The sequence below is a fragment of the Heptranchias perlo genome, chromosome 10, assembly GCF_035084215.1.
Source record: "Heptranchias perlo isolate sHepPer1 chromosome 10, sHepPer1.hap1, whole genome shotgun sequence".
Lineage (NCBI taxonomy): Eukaryota > Metazoa > Chordata > Chondrichthyes > Hexanchiformes > Hexanchidae > Heptranchias > Heptranchias perlo.
Genome location: NC_090334.1, coordinates 62,377,199 through 62,396,880, shown reverse-complemented (window position 1 = coordinate 62,396,880; position 19,682 = coordinate 62,377,199). Strand labels below are relative to the sequence as shown.

Here is a 19,682-nt window from a genome sequence, read left to right as displayed (position 1 = left end):
ATCTGCCTGTCTGTGAGTGAAATTTGCACCCCGCCCTATAACATAAGAATATACAGGACTGAAAAAGACCATTTTGGTCCATCTGACCAGTCTCAGAGTTCAAAAATAGAATATACAGTTCGCTATCTATCTCCCTTAATGATTTTCTTTCCAAATACTCCCTCTTAAAGCTACTGATATTATCCATCTTGGTTGCCTCTCTGTGATGTCTATCCGAATTGTTCACACACTCTGTTGAAATAGTTAATATCTGTTCTACTCATTCACCTTCTCCCTTCTGAGCTTCAGCCCATGTCTAGATGCTATGAGAGGGGTAGAAAGGTGCGAAGTAACTGGCTTCTGCATTCCAATAGGAACCTCTTGGAACTGGAGTGGCTCTCGTTTCACAACAGCTAAGTCCCCCGATACGGGCCTGCTGCAGGCTCTTTTGATTGCCATACATGCAGGCATTGGTGGGGGCTGGTTAGACAGCACACATCCATGCACAATCCTGTTCTCAGCATGGCCACTGATCTGTGGGAAAGAAGAACTAATTGTACCATTGAGATCAGTGAAGCCCTGCCTCATGGTCAGCAAACCTGTTGAGGCCAAAAGGAGAGAACCCTCTCCAATCTGCCACCTCATATGTCTATGGCAACAGTATAAGCATCCATGGAAGAAGCGCAGTCTACCCGTAAGTGTTTCTGTCACACAGGCCGCTGCTGTAGATATCCTTCGAGTTGTCACATCTCCATGGTGGCCTTCAGCGATGCTAATCCACTCCCCGATGTACTGCGCATGCTGCTAGTGAACCCTGGCATCACAAACATTGATTGCAAAAGAACTTGCTTTGATACAACGAGAACAATGCTGGCGGTGCCTGACTTTTTAATCCCATTCAATTATCATGGGAAAATTATTGGAATCAATTCTGAGGGACAGCATACATCATCATTTAGAAAGATACGGGTTAATCAAGGACAGTCAGCATGGATTTGTTACAGGAAGGTCGTGTCTGACAAACTTGATTGAATTTTTTGAGGAGGTAACAAAGAGGGTAGATGAGGGTAACACGTTTGATGTAGTGTACATGGATTTTAACAAGGCTTTGACAAGGTCTCCCATGGCAGACTGGTCAAAAAAGTAAAAGCCCATGGGATCCAAGGGAAAGTAGCTAGTTGGATCCAAAATTGGCCCATTGGCAGGAAGCAAAGGGTAATGGTCGATGGGTGTTTTTGTGACTGGAAGGCTGTTTCCAGGGGGGTTCCGCAGGGCTCAGTATTAGGTCCCTTGTTTTTTGTAGTATATATTAATGATTTGGACGTGAATGTAGGGGGCATGATCAAGAAGTTTGCAGATGATACAAAAATTGGCCGTGTGGTTGATAGTGAGGAGGAAAGCTGTAGACTGCAGGAAGATATCAATGGACTGGTCAGGTGGGCAGAAAAGTGGCAAATGGAATTCAATCTGGAGAAGTTTGAGGTAATACATTTGGGGAGGGCAAACAAGGTAAGGGAATACACAATAAATGGGAGGATACTGAGAGGTGTAGAGGAAGAGAGGGACCTTGGAGTGCATGTCCACAGGTCCCTTAAGGAGGCAGGACAGATAGATAAGGTGGTTAAGAAGGCACAGGATACTTTCTTTTATTAGCCGAGGCATAGAATATAAGAGCAGGGAGGTTATGCTGGAACTGTATAAAACATTAGTTAGGCCACAGCTTGAGTACTGCGTGCAGTTCTGGTTACCATATTACAGGAAGGATGTAATTGTACTAGAGAGGGTACAGAGGAGATTTATGAGGCTGTTGCCAGAGCTGGAGAATTTTAGCTATGAGAAAAGATTGGATAGGCTGGGGTTGTTTTCTTTGGAACAAAGGAAGCTGATGAGAGATTTTATTGAGGTATATAAAATTATGAGGGGCCTAGTTATAGTGGACAGGGAGGACCTATTTCCCTTAGCAGAGGGGTCAGTGACCAGGGGGCATAGATTTAAAATAATTTGTAGGAGGATTAGAGGGGAGATGAGGAGAACATTTTTCACCCTGAGGGTGGCGGGGATCTGGAACTCATTGCCTGAAAGGGTGGTAAAGGCAGAAACCCTCAATTCATTCAAAAAGTACTTGGATGTGCACAAGAAGTGCCGTAACCTACAGGGCTACGGACCAAGTGCTGGAAAGTGGGATTAAGCTGGAGAGCTCTTTTCGGCTGGTACGGACATGATGGGCCGAATGGCCTCCTTCTGTGCCATAACTTTCTATGATTCTATGAGCAAAGTGATTGAAGGAGTTGTCAACGGTGCTATCAATTGGCATTTAATCACCAATAACCCGCTCACCAATGTTCAGTTTGGTTTCCGCCAGAACCACTCGGCTCCAGACCTCATTACAGCCTAGGTCCAATCATGGACAAAAGAACTGAATTCCAGAGGTGAGGTGAGAGTGACTGCCTTTGACATCAATGCAGCATTCGACCAAGTGTGGCACCAAGGAGCCCGAGTAAAACTGAGGTCAATGGGAGTCGGGGGAAAACTCTCCAGTGGCTGGAGTCATACCTAGCACAAAGGAAGATGGTTGTGGTTGTTGGAGGCCAATCATCTCAGCCCCAGGACATTGCTGCAGGAGTTCCTCAGAGCAGTGTCCTAGGCCCAATTATTTTCAACAGCTTCATCAATGACTTTCCCTCCATCACAGTGTTCAGCTCCATTCGCAATTTCCCAGATAATGAAGCAGTCTATGCCTGCATGCAGCAACTCCTGGACAACATCCAGGCTTGGGCTCATAAGCGCCAAGGAACTTTCGCACCACACAAATGCCAGGCAATGACCATCTCCAACAAGAGAGAATCCAACCACCCATCCTTGGCATTCAACGGCATCACCGAACTCTCCACCATCAACATCCTGGAGGTTACCAGTGACCAGAAACTTAACTGGACCAGCCACATAAATGCCGTGGCTCCAAGAGCAGGTCAGAGTCTGGGTATCCTGCAGTGAGTGATTCACCTCCTGACTCCCTAAAGTCTCTCCGCCATCCACAAAGCATGTCAGGAGTGTGATGGAATACTCTCCACTTGCCTGGATGAGTGCAGCTGCAACAACACTCAAGAAGCTCGACACCATCCAGGACAAAGCAGCCCACTTGATCAGCAGCCCATCCACCCCTTTAACATCCATTCCCTTCACCACCGGTGCCACGTGGCTGCAGTGCGTATTATCTACAAGATCCACTGCAGCAAATCACCAAGGCTTCTTCGCCACCACCTAGAAGGACAAGGAAATAGGTGCATGGGAACACTATCACCTCCAGATTCCCCTTCAAGCCACACACCATCCAGACTTGGACATACATCACTGTTCCTTCATCGTCGCTGGGTCAAAATCCTGGAACACCCTTCCTAACATCATTGGAGGAATACCTTCACCTTTTGGACTGCAGCGGTTCAAGAAGAGGTGCCAACCTGGTGAAGCTACAACTCAGGACTACATGCATGCTAAACAGCAGGAGCAACATGCAATAGACAGAGCTAAGCGATTCCACAACCAACGGATCAGATCAAAGCTCTGCAGTCCTGCCACATCCAGTCGTGAATGGTGGTGGACAATTAAACAGCTAACGGGAGGAGGAGGCTCTGCAAACATCCCCATCCTCAATGATGGCGGAGCCCAGCACCTGAGTGCAAAAGACAAGGCTGAAGCGTTTGCAACCATCTTCAGCCAGAAGTGCCAAGTGGATGATCCATCTCGGCCTCCTCCCGATATCCCCACCATCACAGAAGCCAGTCTTCAGCCAATTCGATTCACTCCACGTGATATCAAGAAACGGCTGAGTGCACTGGATACAGCAAAGGCTATGGGCCCCGACAACATCCCAACTGTAGTGCTGAAGACTTGTGCTCCAGAACTAGCTGCGCCTCTAGCCAAGCTGTTCCAGTATGGCTACAACATGGCATCTACCCGACAATGTGGACAATTGCCCAGGTATGTCCTGTCCACAAAAAGCAGGACAAATCCAATCCGGCCAATTACCGCCACATCAGTCTACTCTCAATCATCAGCAAAGTGATGGAAGGTGTCGTCGACAGTGCTATCAAGCGGCATTTACTCACCAATAACCTGCTCACCGAAGCTCAGTTTGGGTTCTGCCAGGACCAATCGGCTCCAGACCTCATTACAGCCTTGGTCCAAACATGGACAAAAGAGCTGAATTCCAGAGGTGAGGTGAGAGTGACTGCCCTTGACATCAAGGCAGCATTTGACAGAGTGTGGCACCAAGGAGCCCTAGTAAAATTGAAGTCAATGGAAATCAGGGGGAAAACTCTCCAGTGGCTGGAGTCATACCTAGCACAAAGGAAGATGGTAGTGGTTGTTGGAGGCCAATCATCTCAGCCGGAGGACATTGCTGCAGGAGTTCCTCAGGGCAGTGTCCTAGGCCCAACCATCTTCAGCTGCTTCATCAATGACCTTCCCTCCATCATAAGGTCAGAAATGGGGATGTTCGCTGATGATTGCACAGTGTTCAGTTCCATTCGCAATCCCTCAAATATTGAAGCAGTCCAAGCCCGCATGCAGCAAGACCTGGACAACATCCAGGCTTGGGCTGATAAGTGGCAAGTAACATTCGCGACAGATAAGTGCCAGGCAATGACCATCTCCAACTCGAGAGAGTCTAACCACCTCCCCTTGACATTCAACGGCATTACCATTGCCGAAACCCCCACCATCAACATCCTGGGGTTCACCATTGACCAGAAACTTAACTGGATCAGCCATATAAATACTGTAGCTACGAGAGCAGGTCAGAGGCTGCGTATTCTGTGGCGAGTGACTCACCTCCTGACTCCCCAAAGCCTTTCCACCATCTACAAGGCACAAGTCAGGAGTGTGATGGAATACTCTCCGCTTGCTTAGATGAGTGCAGCTCCAACAACATTCAAGAAGCTCGACCCCAAACCAAGATAAAGCAACCCGCTTGATTGGCACTCCATCCATCACCCAAAACATTCACTCCCTTCACCACCGGCGCACTGTGGCTGCAGTGTGTACCATCTACAGGATGCACTGCAGCAACTCGCCAAGGCTTCTTCGACAGCACCTCCCAAACCCGCAACCTCTACCACCTAGAAGGACTAGGGCAGCAGGCACATGGGAACAACACCACCTGCACGTTCCCCTCCAAGTCACACACCATCCCGACTTGGAAATATATCGCCGTTCCTTCATCATCGCTGGGTCAAAATCCTGGAACTCTCTTCCCAACAGCACTGTGGGAGAACCGTCACCACACGGACTGCAGCGGTTCAAGAAGGCGGCTCATCACCACCTTCTCAAGGGCAATTAGGGATGGGCAATAAATGCCGGCCTCGCCAGCGACGCCCACATCCCATGAACGAATAAAAAAATAAGAAGGCGGCTCACCATCTTCTCAAGGGCAACTAGGGATGGGCAATAAATGCAGGCCTTGCCAGCGATGCCCACATCCCAAGAATGAATTTTTAAAAAAAGGGCTGCAGGCCTTTAAATCCTGCAGCAGCATAGTATTTCCCAGTCCCCCAATCGATATTCCCAATCAGAGGCATTTCAAATGCCTGGAACGCGCGCACAATATTTTAATACGGCTGATCCCAGAAATTAAGGTGGGATCAGCGCTCATAACGTCGGGGAGGCTCCGTGTGTTCTCTGCTGTACTTCCATGCCTGATTGGAAAACCTAATCTGATAACTCTTATTTTGCGTACTTTTCCTTTATTCCTTTATTAAGTAGCTGGAAGTATAACCAACCTGCAACTGTCTGAAAAGGTAAAAGATTTACTATTTACTGTCAATACAGGAAGAATGAATATTCAAACCGGTTTGAGCCACCCGACCACAGGATAGCTGCTATTGGCTATGAGTGCATAACAGCAGCAACAAGAAATACTTGCATTTATAGAATGCCTTTAAACGTAGAAAGAAAAACATCCCAAACTGCATCACAGATTAGTAAGGAAACGAGTGCCAAGCCAAAGAAGGAACTATTAGGAGGGGTAACCAAAGGCTTGGTGGAAGAGGTGGGTTTTAACACTCAACCCAAGGCTCCATGTCAGTTCTCAGGCTGATTTGAAATCACGGCCCCTGTTGATTTCTGTGAAGCTGATCCGGGACACACAGGAATGTCACAGGAGCAACTTAGCAACAAGAGACCCGACTCATGGGGTCTCCATCTGACGATTCCACGAAAACATTAAATAAAACAATGTTAAGTCTATTATTTTTCAAAATGAACAAAATGTACTTCCCTCGAGGCCACTCTCGCCTTGAATCACTCACAGGTAGCCAATATTCTCTGTATATAGCTAAAGTCAGACTTACTGCCGTCCTTCCTCAACTAATAGTTTTTGAAATCAGTAAGACTGGAAAAACTGCAGTAAATACTTTTCAACTGAGTGAAATGGCTGCAGGTGTATGTTTGAAAAGTGCTCGGTATGTTTTAGAATAAAAAGGCAGCGATGGCAGGAGGATATGAAATATAAATTGGGTATTCCAGTCATGGAAAGGATGATTTATTTATTGGTTTTCCCATGAGAAAACATAACCTGATGATCGATTTTCTGGTTTATATGGGTGGCATAAGGAGGCCTGGAAGCTATATAGTGGCTGTGTTGGATTATCACCTAAAACCACCAGGTTTTAATTTTACACAGGCTTTCCCCGAAGCACAAGGTTGTCAGCCTCAGAAGCAATGTCTGGGGAGATATGAAAAGCTGACTTGAGTACGAGCTCCTTCCAGCATTACTCAAGGGCAGCTGCGCGCGGGTCTGCGAAGGAGTATTGTTGATGTGGTTACATAGAATCTACGGCATAGAAACAGGTCGTTCGGCCCATCTGGTCTAGGCTGGTGTTTATACTCCATGCAGGCCTCCTCCCACTCTAATTACCTCTTCACATCCTGCCCCCATATACTTCGATTCCCTTCTCCCTCATGTACACATCAAACCTCCCCTTCAATGCAGCAATGTTACCTGCTTCGACCGTTCACATTCCACATTCTCACCACTCTGTGGAAAGAAATTTCTCCAAAATTCTTCATTTGATCTGTTAGTGGCTATCTCATATTTATGCCCACTTGTTCTGGACTCACCAAAAGTGGAAACAATTTCTACATATCCACCCTATCGAACCCCTTCATAGTTTTAAAGACCTCTATCAAGTCTCCTCTTAATCTTCTCTTTTGCACAGAAAAGAGCCCCAGCCTGCTCAATCTTTCCTGATAGTTGCAACCTCTTAATTCTGGTAAATCTTTTCTCACTTTCTCCAGTGCTTCAATATCCTTTTGGTAGTATGGAGACTAGAACTGCACACAGTATTCCAAAGGGGTCATTTTGATTTTGTGCGATAGTGTAAAATGGGTGGTAGAGAATTGGCTGCCTGTTTTACATTTCTTCTGATTTTAATATCAATTGAAGTCAATTCGCTATCACCCGTTTTACACTATCGCACAAAGTCAAAATTGCGCCCCCCCACAAAAGTGTGGTCTAACCAAGGTTTTATATACATTTAATATCACTTCCCTGTTTTTGTACTCTATTCCTCTAGAAATGTTTGCAATCTTTATTGCCTTATCATTTTGTGTTGCTACTTTTAGCGATTATTGTATCTGAATTCCCGACTTGACAAAGACAGTATGGAAGACTAGCAGGGTTAGATGGGGGAAGGAAAAGAGACAAATTTGTTAAAAAAGTGGCGTTAAACCTTTCAATATATATTAGGACTTCTCATTTAAGATATAAATCAGAAACATTGAATAAACTTAGACAAATTAAGGTCTTTGCAGCTTCATTGCATTTTGAATATTTATGATCAAGACTATAGGAAGCTATCTCTTTTGTTCAAACATCCAGAGCTGCTGAAGCATAGGAAAGTTTGTGAATAAATAAGACAACAAGGGAACAAAGATTGAAGGCTGCAGTGTGGAAAATATCAAAGAAAATACTAGAACAGCAAGGAATCTGATCAAGCAGCTAAAACAAATAAGTAGAATACTTACTTCATCACAAGAATATAACCTGCATACATTAGGGTCAGGATAAGGCCTTCCCACCTCAAAGAGATAAACAGAGTGTCACTGGTTTGAAGATATAGATCATGGATAATACATATGAAGCCGTAACGCAGTATGGTTGTCAGCAATGTGTAGTAGATGCTAAGTGAATGCACCTATTAAAAAAAATCTTCCTGGAGATATCCATGGGAAGATACTCAATTTTTCCCTGGAATGGTCAATTTTAAGGACGGATTGATTTTGCCGTTACACTGCTGGCCTCTGCTCTTTGTCCCTTGCATTCTTGCTCTGTGTATGTCAGGAATCTGAGGCTGAGGATTGAGATCAATGGCATGAGTACACAAACTGTTGAGAAAACTTTCCCAGTCAAGGATGGAGACAGTTGACTTGTTCAAGGTCTCTGCCAGTATTGCTCTGTAGCCAGATGCTAGGAGGTGCGTGAGAGCACCTGGGGTGAATCACCATGGAATTTCCCCCATGGCAAAGCACCTGACCATTGCTTGGCACTAACCCCTGTTGGCCCTCCAATGATTCAAAGCCTGCCATGCTGGGTCAACACTTGTGTCCTATCGCTTCGTGCACTGAAACAACAAGCCACTTTACCATATGTATACATTGCCAAGACTTCTCTATATCTTCTCCATATCATACTTATCTATATCTATATCTTAACACTAAATTGAATATAGTCTAGGAAAGGAAAACTCAGAGCTACATTTACAGATTATCATTAATATATTACATATTTTGATCATAGTGTTAATACTCAAAGTTCTCCAGTTAACATAGATTAATAGTGGTAAGTTGCCAATGATTTATATCTACATTAACGGACAATAAATCTTTGACAATTATTATTGATTCATGCTACTTACCATTCAATTTTTTCGTCATACATAAACTGCAAGGAAAGACAGTAATTAAATAATTTTGCCAACCTTGTGGCTCTTTTTAATGTCACAGAATTAACACATCAATTGAAAATTAAATCTGTTAAATGGCAGTGACCAGGCTGTGATTCTGAGATTCACTTCACAGTATTGTGATCATTGGTTCAAATCCAAACAATGCTGACTGACAATCATTAATATGATGAATTATATCACTTCTCCATTCTGAAATTAGGGGAGACATTCACTGAGGCCAAAAATGACTCTGCAGTAGTTCCTGGTCGATATGGCTCTGCTCAGAGATGGAGGCTTCATATGATAGGGTCCATTAGTTGTGGATAATGTTTCAGCACTGTTAGATAATGTAGGAGTTCAAGTCATTTCTGTCAATTTGATTGCTACTGGAAAGTCCAAGTTCATTTTATAATATAATACAGGTGTACAATGTTAACTTCCTTCATAAATTGCTATTTACCAATTTAATTTATATTTGTTCCCATTTTATTTAATTTAACTCCTTCCACCCATGCTGCTCACTGTTTTTTGAGGAGGTTTGACAGATATTCTGCTCCTGGACCTCTTCCGATCACACTCTGAAACTAACCACTGAGAGGTCCAAGACAGCATTGCTGGTTGACTTGTCTTCCGTTTGTCCTTAACCCTTCACCTTGTGGTGAAGTATTTTCCCAATGTGTGACAGCTTCCCTAAGTGGCCCTGCCAAGATCCGAACTCACCGTGTGTGTTTATGGATGGGTTGCAGGTCCAATCTTAAGTTAACAGCAACAATTTGTATTTATATCAGGCCTTTAATGTGGAAAAATGCCCCAAAGCATTCAAAAAAAATGGATGCCAGGCCAAAAAAGGAGATATAAGGAACAAAAGTTTGGTTAACAATATGGGTTTTAAGGAGGAGAGGGAGGTGGAGAGGCGGAAAGGTTTATGTGTACAAGCTAGGTGACCTAATGAACGGCTGCCAATATTGGAGTGAAGGGAGGGTGGAATGCATAAGAGGCTGGAGTCAGAGGAACAGTGAGTTTGGGACGGCTTGTAGGGCTGAAGGAGGTTACAGAGGAGTGGAGGCCATGGAGGGATTTAAATTCAAGGGAAATGGGATCCAAAGTAGGTCAGAGAGGATGGCTGTCAAGGCTGACACTTCAGAACTGAGGGAGGTGCTGTGTTTCGGATCATCTGCCCTCTCGGGTGGACATAAAAGATCCATAAAAAATGGCAGTATTCAAAGAAGAACAGGTATCCTGGCCAATATTTATCAACATCACTAAAAACAGATTATCTGATCATTATCTCATTGCTGTTTATGGAACCTTGCTGTGCACAATTTGGCTGTCACGTTTCCTACATTACAACAGTGAATACATTTTAGAAGTATTTCATTGACTGTAAAACCCTTTGGAACATCATGAAAGGCACTATATAAATGCAAGTCTTTTCTTCTTTACCAATGTAAAATCCTGGTATTTCACAAGATACATCAAATGTTCTTAACACTGTCTTTGTTAGTCCAGATTTCATAAAAATACAACATCTAATCCAGTTTCACACATCACTTTTAAGTTACGGCCACATCTGGGTGATTCATTTACCCGGAATTCTTTAATAAAATCTGTTCAATTTATTGCCAACATTGCTTTTTCTGCTCTACTTGACATTTGAAACCTTGCCTCAGACTGACTAGAATATTAATATGCTGTATCTGCATTACTGATGGTGCCATTTACATTCTATACATATTACAACCACTTACAGGGGTGATTTGTATTTCCATTAAACAAGTGTCAATTCAATGCACTTTCACTGTTGGTATTGGTTTTGATCATTTACTTTAATTTTGCCCTTAGGAATTAATTTTCTTATAGCGATCTCTTTGTCATGTGGAGTTTGGTGTCAGCCTCACAAGAACTTGGCACTTTTTGACAGTCTGCCATCGAGGTGCTTTGCAGGATTCCAGCTACCTTTTTGACAGCTCTATATATAAACAGCCAGATTTAAGGCAGCAGGAGAGACTTCTAGAATGTGAATTAGGATATGAACTTAGATATGCAAATTGCCTGTTGAAAAATGATCATTTAAAGCCCGTTGTGCCAAGAGCTGTGCGAAATGAGACTTTAGTATTTTTATCGCACTTGCGTGGGAAAATTAAAATAAAAAGAAAAATCATGTGGCACAAATCACAATGAAGTTATATCACGTAGTGGCGTCAGGAGTTTTTTTCTGAGCAAGAAAGAAACAATTATATTAATTTTGTACAGTATCATAAACAGAATAGGGGCAATTTTCTGAATGCGAGCTCTTGGCTCAGAGCCTCAACCGCTGGAAGTGCATGTAAGAAACAAATGGATGGAGTATCACGTGAGCATACCCACGATTTCCTGATGTATGTTCCCGGTGGGCAAAGTACTATGCCAGCCATTTGGAAAATTAGCCCTAATATGTCATGATCAGCCATGCCATATGATGTATGTCCCAATTATAAGGTTGACTATAATTCACTGTGGCTTTCTTAATTCTGAATGACCTTGACAGCCCCTCCAGCAGAGATATCTATATAAGGTGGCTGCCCATGTGGTGTCCTCTGTTCTTCCACTTTAAGTTCTTTCCCTTCATTTTATTATCCTTGCTGCCTTCCATTCAATCTTAAATACAAAGTGGTGATGCAAACACTGGCTAGTTCTAACCCAGAGTCTCCTGAGAGCATTTCACTTTATTTATAATGATCCTGGTCTTGAGACATGGGAAGGAGGGAGTTAAGTTCAAAATGAGCAGAAAGGACAGTTGGGACACACGATAATGCGAACGTGATTAAATTAGCAGAAGATAAAGGCCCTGATCACCTCAGCAATTGATTAAATTAGCAGCTTGAAAACTCATTTACCACAAACCGAAACTGGGAGCGGCTGAGAGTGTTGAGGGTAGCATAAACAGAAAAGGTGGTGGTGCACCATATAAGGCAATGCACAAACTTATAACCAATCACGGAGTTAAGGGAAATAAGCGGGAGATTTGAATGTATAAAAAGGGATGATTCAATTAAAGCTATGGTACTGTCTAAAGAGCTCGCACCGAGGTTTGACTGTATCCTGCTTATTGCACTGTAACATTGAAATAAAGACAAGACAAGGAACAAGGACCGAGTCTGCCTATCATTTTACCCGATGGATTTAACTTTTTAAAAATTTGTTCATGGGATGTGGGCGTCGCTGGCGAGGCCGGCATTTATTGCCCATCCCTAATTGCCCTTGAGAAGGTGGTGGTGAGCCGCCTTCTTGAACCGCTGCAGTCCGTGTGGTGACGGTTCTCCCACAGTGCTGTTAGGAAGAGAGTTCCAGGATTTTGACCCAGCGACGATGAAGGAACGGCGATATATTTCCAAGTCGGGATGGTGTGTGACTTGGAGGGGAACGTGCAGGTGGTGTTGTTCCCATGTACCTGCTGCTCTTGTCCTTCTAGGTGGTAGAGGTTGCGGGTTTGGGAGGTGCTGTTGAAGAAGCCTTGGCGAGTTGCTGCAGTGCATCCTGTGGATGGTACACACTGTAGCCACTGTGCGCCGGTGGTGAAGGGAGTGAATGTTTAGGGTGGTGGATGGGGTGCCAATCAAGTGGGCTGCTTTATCTTGGTTTGGGGTCGAGCTTCTTGAGTGTTGTTGGAGCTGCACTCATCCAAGCAAGTGGAGAGTATTCCATCACACTCCTGACTTGTGCCTTGTAGATGATGGAAAGGCTTTGGGGAGTCAGGAGGTGAGTCACTCGCCGCAGAATACCCAACCTCTGACCTGCTCTCGTAGCCACAGTATTTATATGGCTGGTCCAGTTAAGTTTCTGGTCAATGGTGACCCCCAGGATGTTGATGGTGGGGGATTCGGCGATGGTAATGCCGCTGAATGTCAAGGGAAAGTGGTTAGACTCTCTCTTGTTGGAGATGGTCATTGCCTGGCACTTATCTGTCGCGAATGTTACTTGCCACTTATCAGCCCAAGCCTGGATGTTGTCCAGGTCTTGCTGCATGCGGGCTTGGACTGCTTCATTATTTGAGGGGTTGCGAATGGAACTGAACACTGTGCAATCATCAGCGAACATCCCCATTTCTGACCTTATGATGGAGGGAAGGTCATTGATGAAGCAGCTGAAGATGGTTGGGCCTAGGACACTGCCCTGAGGAACTCCTGCAGCAATGTCCTGTGGCTGAGATGATTGGCCTCCAACAACCACTACCATCTTCCTTTGTGCTAGGTATGACTCCAGCCACTGGAGAGTTTTCCTCCTGATTCCCATTGACTTCAATTTTACTAGGGCTGCTTGGTGCCACACTCGGTCAAATGCTGCCTTGATGTCAAGGGCAGTCACTCTCACCTCACCTCTGGAATTCAGCTCTTTTGTCCATGTTTGGACCAAGGCTGTAATGAAGTCCTGGCGGAACCCAAACTGAGCATCGGTGAGCAGGTTATTGGTGAGTAAGTGCCGCTTGATAGCACTGTCGATGACACCTTCCATCACTTTGCTGATGATTGAGAGTAGACTGATGGGGCAGTAATTGGCCGGATTGGATTTGTCCTGCTTTTTGTGGACAGGACATACCTGCGCAATTTTCCATATTGTCGGGTAGATGCCAGTGTTGTAGCTGTACTGGAAACAGTTTGGCTAGAGGCGCAGCTAGTTCTGGAGCACAAGCCTTCAGCACTACAGCCGGGATGTTGTCGGGGCCCATAGCATTTGCACTCAGCCGTTTCTTGATATCACGTGGAGTGAATCGAATTGGCTGAGGACTGGCTTCTGTGATGGTGGGGATATCGGGAGGAGGCCGAGATGGATAATCCACTCGGCACTTCTGGCTGAAGATGGTTGCAAACGCTTCAGCCTTGTCGTTTGCACTCACGTGCTGGACTCCGCCATCATTGAGGATGGGGATGTTTGCAGAGCCCCCTCCTCCCGGTGAAGCACCAGGTCTTCACCTGGTGCCATCAGTAGCACTTCTAGATTTCACTTCAGATTATGCTGACCAGTTTAGTCTGGATTTCATAGCGGAAACTCATTAAACAGCAGTGATATTCTATCCAGTCAATTTTCACAGTAAAGTCATACCATAATGTATATTTGTCTTTGGCACAGATTCCAAGCAGAGTGTGCCAGGAAGGGACAAAGAGTTTAACAAAGGTAATAGGGCATTATTGACTGAAGTCACATCAGGGAAAAATAGTAAAAAGTTAAAATTAAAGGCGCTATATCTGAATGCATGAAGCATTCGTAACATGATAGATAAATTAATGGCACAAATAGAGATAAATGGGTTTGATCTAGTAGCCATTACTGAGACGTGGTTGCAGGGTGACCAAGGTTGGGAATTAAATATTCCAGGGTACTTGACTTTTAGAAAAGACAGACAAAATGGAAAAGGAGGAGGGGGGAGGGGCAGCCATGATAATAAAGGAACATAGCTCAGAAAATCAGGATGTAGAATCAGTGTAGGTGGAGCTAAGAAATAAGAAGGGGCAGAGAACACTGGTGGGAGTAGTTTATAGGTCCCCTAACAGTAGTTATAGTGTTGGACAGAATATAAATCAGGAAATTAGAGCAGCGTGTAACAAGGGGAATGCAATAATCGCGGGGGACTTGAACGTTCATATAGACTGGGCAAACCAAATTGGCAAAAGTAGTTTAGAGGACAAGTTCATGCAGTGCATTCGAGACAGTTTTCTGGAACAAAATATCGAGGAACCAACTAGGGAACAGGCTTTTTTCGATCTAGTATTGTGCAATGAGACAGGGTTAATTAGTAATCTTATAGTTAAGGATCCTCTGGGGCAGAGTGATCATAATATGATAGAATATCATATTGAGTTTGAGAGTGATGTAGTTAACATAAGAACATAAGAAATAGGAGCAGGAGTAGGCCAATCGGCCCCTCGAGCCTGCTCCGCCATTCAATAAGATCATGGCTGATCTGATCCTAACCTCAAATCTAAATTCATGTCCAATTTCCTGCCCGCTCCCCATAACCCCTAATTCCCTTTACTTCTAGGAAACTGTCTATTTCTGTTTTAAATTTATTTAATGATGTAGCTTCCACAGCTTCCTGGGGCAGCAAATTCCACAGACCTACCACCCTCTGAGTGAAGAAGTTTCTCCTCATCTCAGTTTTGAAAGAGCAGCCCCTTATTCTAAGATTATGCCCCCTAGTTCTAGTTTCACCCATCCTTGGGAACATCCTTACCGCATCCACCCGATCAAGCCCCTTCACAATCTTATATGTTTCAATAAGATCGCCTCTCATTCTTCTGAACTCCAATGAGTAGAGTCCCAATCTACTCAACCTCTCCTCATATGTCCACCCCCTCATCCCCGGGATTAACCGAGTGAACCTTCTTTGTACTGCCTCGAGAGCAAGTATGTCTTTTCTTAAGTATGGACACCAAAACTGTATGCAGTATTCCAGGTGCGGTCTCACCAATACCTTATATAACTGCAGCAATACCTCCCTGTTTTTATATTCTATCCCCCTAGCAATAAAAGCCAACATTCCGTTGGCCTTCTTGATCACCTGCTGCACCTGCAAACTAACTTTTTGATTTTCTTGCACTAGGACCCCCAGATCCCTTTGTACTGCAGTACTTTCCAGTTTCTCGCCATTAAGATAACAACTTGCTCTCCGATTTTTCCTGCCATAGTGCATAACCTCACATTTTCCAATATTGTATTGCATCTGCCAAATCTCCGCCCACTCACCCAGCCTGTCTATATCCCCTTGTAGGTTTTTTATGTCCTCCTCACTCTCTACTTTCCCTCCCATCTTTGTATCATCTGCAAACTTTGATATGTTACACTCGGTCCCCTCCTCCAAATCGTTAATATAGATTGTAAAGAGTTGGGGACCCAGCACCGACCCCTGCGGAACACCACTGGCTACAGGTTGCCAGTCCGAGAATGTACCATTTATCCCAACTCTCTGCTTCCTGTTAGATAACCAATCCTCCACCCATGCCAGAATATTACCCCCAATCCAGTGATTCTTTATCTTGAGCAATAATCTTTTATGTGGCACCTTGTCGAATGCCTTCTGGAAGTCCAATTACACTACGTCCACTGGTTCCCCTTTATCCAACCTGTACGTTATGTCCTCAAAGAACTCAAGCAAATTTGTCAGACATGACTTCCCCTTTGTAAAGCCATTGAGGTGGAGGACCGATGGTTTAATGCAGTCAATTACTGCAGGCAGCTTCTTATGTGATAGAAAGAGCAAGATAGTGGAAAAGCAAAATAAGATCACAATAAGATATTATCTGCAGAAATTTACCCATTCTTATAGAGAAATGGAACCAATAATATAGCCCAGGGCCCTTTGCAGCCCATATGTCTGTGGCCTCAACAGATCTACTGTTCTGTGGGTCCGATTTCACAGCTTGGCAGTTCTTAGATGTAGCTAGAGCTGGGGTATGAGAGTAAAAGAGTGCAAAGAAAAGCAAAGAAGCAGTTTTTTTTTTAAGAAGAATAGATGTTTTTTGCCTTTTTCTGAACCTATTAGCTCAGCGGCTCCCCGGTGTTTTAACAAGTTTATACAATGAATAATTCAGCCTGACAGATCTGAACAGTCCGAGGTTTGATCCTTGGTCGGTGCTGAGTTAGCTGTGGTAGGGGAGCTATAATCAATCTCAGTGCTCCTGACCTAGAAAGGGGAAAATGAAGCTGGTTGACTGTCCTTGGTGGCTTTCCACAAACCCCTGCTGACACTGTGATTGTTATATAGGAACAGGGTTGAATTTGGTTGTGGTGTTCCCCATATTCAAATCCCCTGCCAACGCTCAATGTAATAGAAACACAGAAACATAGAAAATAGGAGCGAGAGTAGGCTATTCAGCCCGTCAGGCCTGCTGCGCCATTCAAAATGATCATGGCTGATCGTCTAACTCAGTACCCTGTTCCCGCTTTTTCCCCATATCCCTTGATCCCTTTAGCATTAAGAAATATATCTATCTCCTTCTTGAATACATCTAATGACTTGGCCTCCACTGCCTTCTGTGGGAGAGAATTCCACAGGTTCACCACCCTCTGTGTGAAGAAATTTCTCTTCACCTCGGTTCTAAATGGCATGCCCCGTATCCTGAGACTGTGACCCCTGGTTCTGGACTCCCCAGCCATCGGGAACATCCTCCCTGCATCTAGTCTGTCTAATCCTGTTAGAATTTTATATGTTTCGATGAGATCACCTCTCATTCTTCTAAGCTCCAGTGAATATAGGCTAAGTTGACCCAATCTCTCCTCATACGTCAGTCCTGCCATCCCAGGAATCAGTCTGGTAAACCTTTGTTGCACTCCCTCCATGGCAAGGACATCCTTCCTCAGATAAGGAGATCAAAACTGCACACAATACTCCAGATGTGGTCTCACCAAGGCCCTTATAACTGCAGTAAGAATACCTGCTCCTGTACTCAAATCCTCTTGCAATGAAGGCCAACATACCATTCTCCTTCCTAATTGCTCGCTGCACCCGAATGCTCGCTTTCAGTGACTGGTGTACAAGGACACCCAGGTCTCGTTGCACCTCCCCTTTTCCCAATCTATCACCATTCAGATAATAATCTGCCTTTCTGTTTTTACAACCAAAGTGGATAACCTCACATTTATCCACGTTATACTGCATCTGCCATGTTCTTGCCCACTCACCCAACTTGTCTAAATCACACTGGAGCCTCTTTGCATCTTCCTCACAGCTCACATTCCGCCCCAGCGTTGTGTTGTCTGCAAACTTGGAAATGTTACATTTAGTTCCCTCATCCAAATCATTGATATATATTGTGAATAGCTGGGGCCCAAGCACTGATCCCTGCGGTACCCCACTAGTCACTGCCTGCCACCCGTTTGTTCCTACTCTCTGTTTCCTGTCTGTCAACCAATTCTCAATCCATGCCAGTAAATTCCCCCCAATCCCTTGTGCTTTAATTTTGCACACTAACCTCTTGTGTGGGACCTTATCAAAAGCCTTCTGAAAATCCAAGTACACCACATCCACTGGTTCTCCCCTATCTATTCTACTAGTTACCTCCTCAAAAAACTCCAGTAGATTTGTTAAGCATGATTTCCCTTTCATAAACCCATGCTGACTTTGTCCAATCCCGTTAATGCCTTCCAAGTGTTCTGTTATCACATCTTTTATAATAGACCCTAGCATTTTCCCCACTATTGATGTTAGGCTAACTGGTCTGTAATTCCCTGTTTTTTCTCTCCCTCCTTTTTTAAATTGTAAACAATTTTACAACACCAAGTTATAGTCCAGCAATTTTATTTTAAATTCACAAGCTTTCGGAGATTTTCTCCTTCCTCAGGCAAATGTTTAAAAACATTTGCCTGAGGAAGGAGAAAATCTCCGAAAGCTTGTGAATTTAAAATAAAATTGCTGGACTATAACTTGGTGTTGTAAAATTGTTTACAATTGTCAACCCCAGTCCATCACCGGCATCTCCACATCCTTTTTTAAACAGTGGGGTTACATTTGGCACCCTCCAATCTTCAGGAACTGTTCTAGAGTCTGTAGAATTTTGGAAGATGATCACCAATGCATCCACTATTTCCAGGGCCACTTCCTTTAGTACTCTGGGATGTCGATTATCAGGCCCTGGGGATTTGTCAGCCTTTAGCCCCATTAATTTCCCTAGCACTATTTTTTTTACTAATATTGGTTTCTTTCAGTTCCTCCCTCTCACTAGACCCTTGGTTCCCTAACATTTCTGGGAGGTTATTTGTGTCCTCCTTTGTGAAGACAGAACCAAAGTATGTGTTTAATTGTTCTGCCATTTCTTTGTTCCCCATTATAATTTCCCGCATTTCTGACTGTAAGGGACCTACATTTGTCTTCACTAATCTTTTTCTCTTGACATATTTATAGAAGCTTTTACAATCAGTTTTTATGTTCCCTGCTAGTTTACTCTCATACTCTATTTTTCCCCTCTTAATCAATCCCTTTGTCCTCCTTTGCTGAATTCTAAACTGCTCCCAATCCTCAGGCTTGCCGCTTTTTCTGGCAATTTTATATGTCTCCTCTTTGGATCTAATACTATCCCTAATTTCTTTTGTAAGCCACAGTTGAGCCACCTTTCCTGTTTTATTTTTGCACCAGACAGGAATGAATAATTGTTGTAATTCCTGCACACATTCTTTAAATATTAGCCATTGCCAATCCACCGTCATCCCTTTTAGTAAAGTTCCCCAATCTATCATAGCCAACACGCACCTCATACTTTCGTAATTTCCTTTATTTAGATTCAGGATCCTAGTTTTGGATTCAACTACTTCACTCTCCATCTTAATGAGGAATTCTATCATGTTATGCTCGCTCTTCCCTAAGGGACCCCGCACAACAAGATTGTTAATTAATCCTTTCTCATTGCACAATACCCAGTCTAGGATCACCTGTTCTCTAGTTGGTTCCTCAGCGTATTGGTCTAGAAAACCATCACGTACACACTCCAGGAATTCCTCCCCCACAGTATTATTGCTAATTTGGTTTGGCCAATCTATATGTAGATCAAAGTCACCCATGATTATAGTTTTACCCTTCTTGCATGCGTCTCTAATTTCCTGTTTAATGCCCTCCCCTACATCTCCACTACTGTTTGGGGGCCTATGGACAACCCCCACCAACGTTTTCTGCCCCTTGGTGTTTCTTAGCTCTACCCATACAGATTCCACATTGTGATTTTCTAAGCCAATATCCTTCCTCACCATTGCATTGATTTCCTCCTTTACTAACAACGATACCCCACCTCCTTTCCC

The 19,682-nt window shown here is 44.0% G+C and overlaps 1 protein-coding gene across 1 annotated transcript in view; it reads right to left on the bottom strand.

Moving 5' to 3' along the window:
* LOC137326173 (sodium/potassium/calcium exchanger 4-like) overlaps positions 1–19,682 on the bottom strand; it is a 224,129-nt gene that overhangs the window by 34,463 nt on the left and 169,984 nt on the right. The window contains exons 8-9 of the mRNA XM_067991046.1: positions 8,892–8,917; positions 8,002–8,055 (exon numbers count right to left, since the gene is read on the bottom strand). Of these exons, the coding sequence (XP_067847147.1) occupies positions 8,002–8,055; positions 8,892–8,917 (80 nt within the window). The remainder of the gene's footprint in view (positions 1–8,001; positions 8,056–8,891; positions 8,918–19,682) is intronic.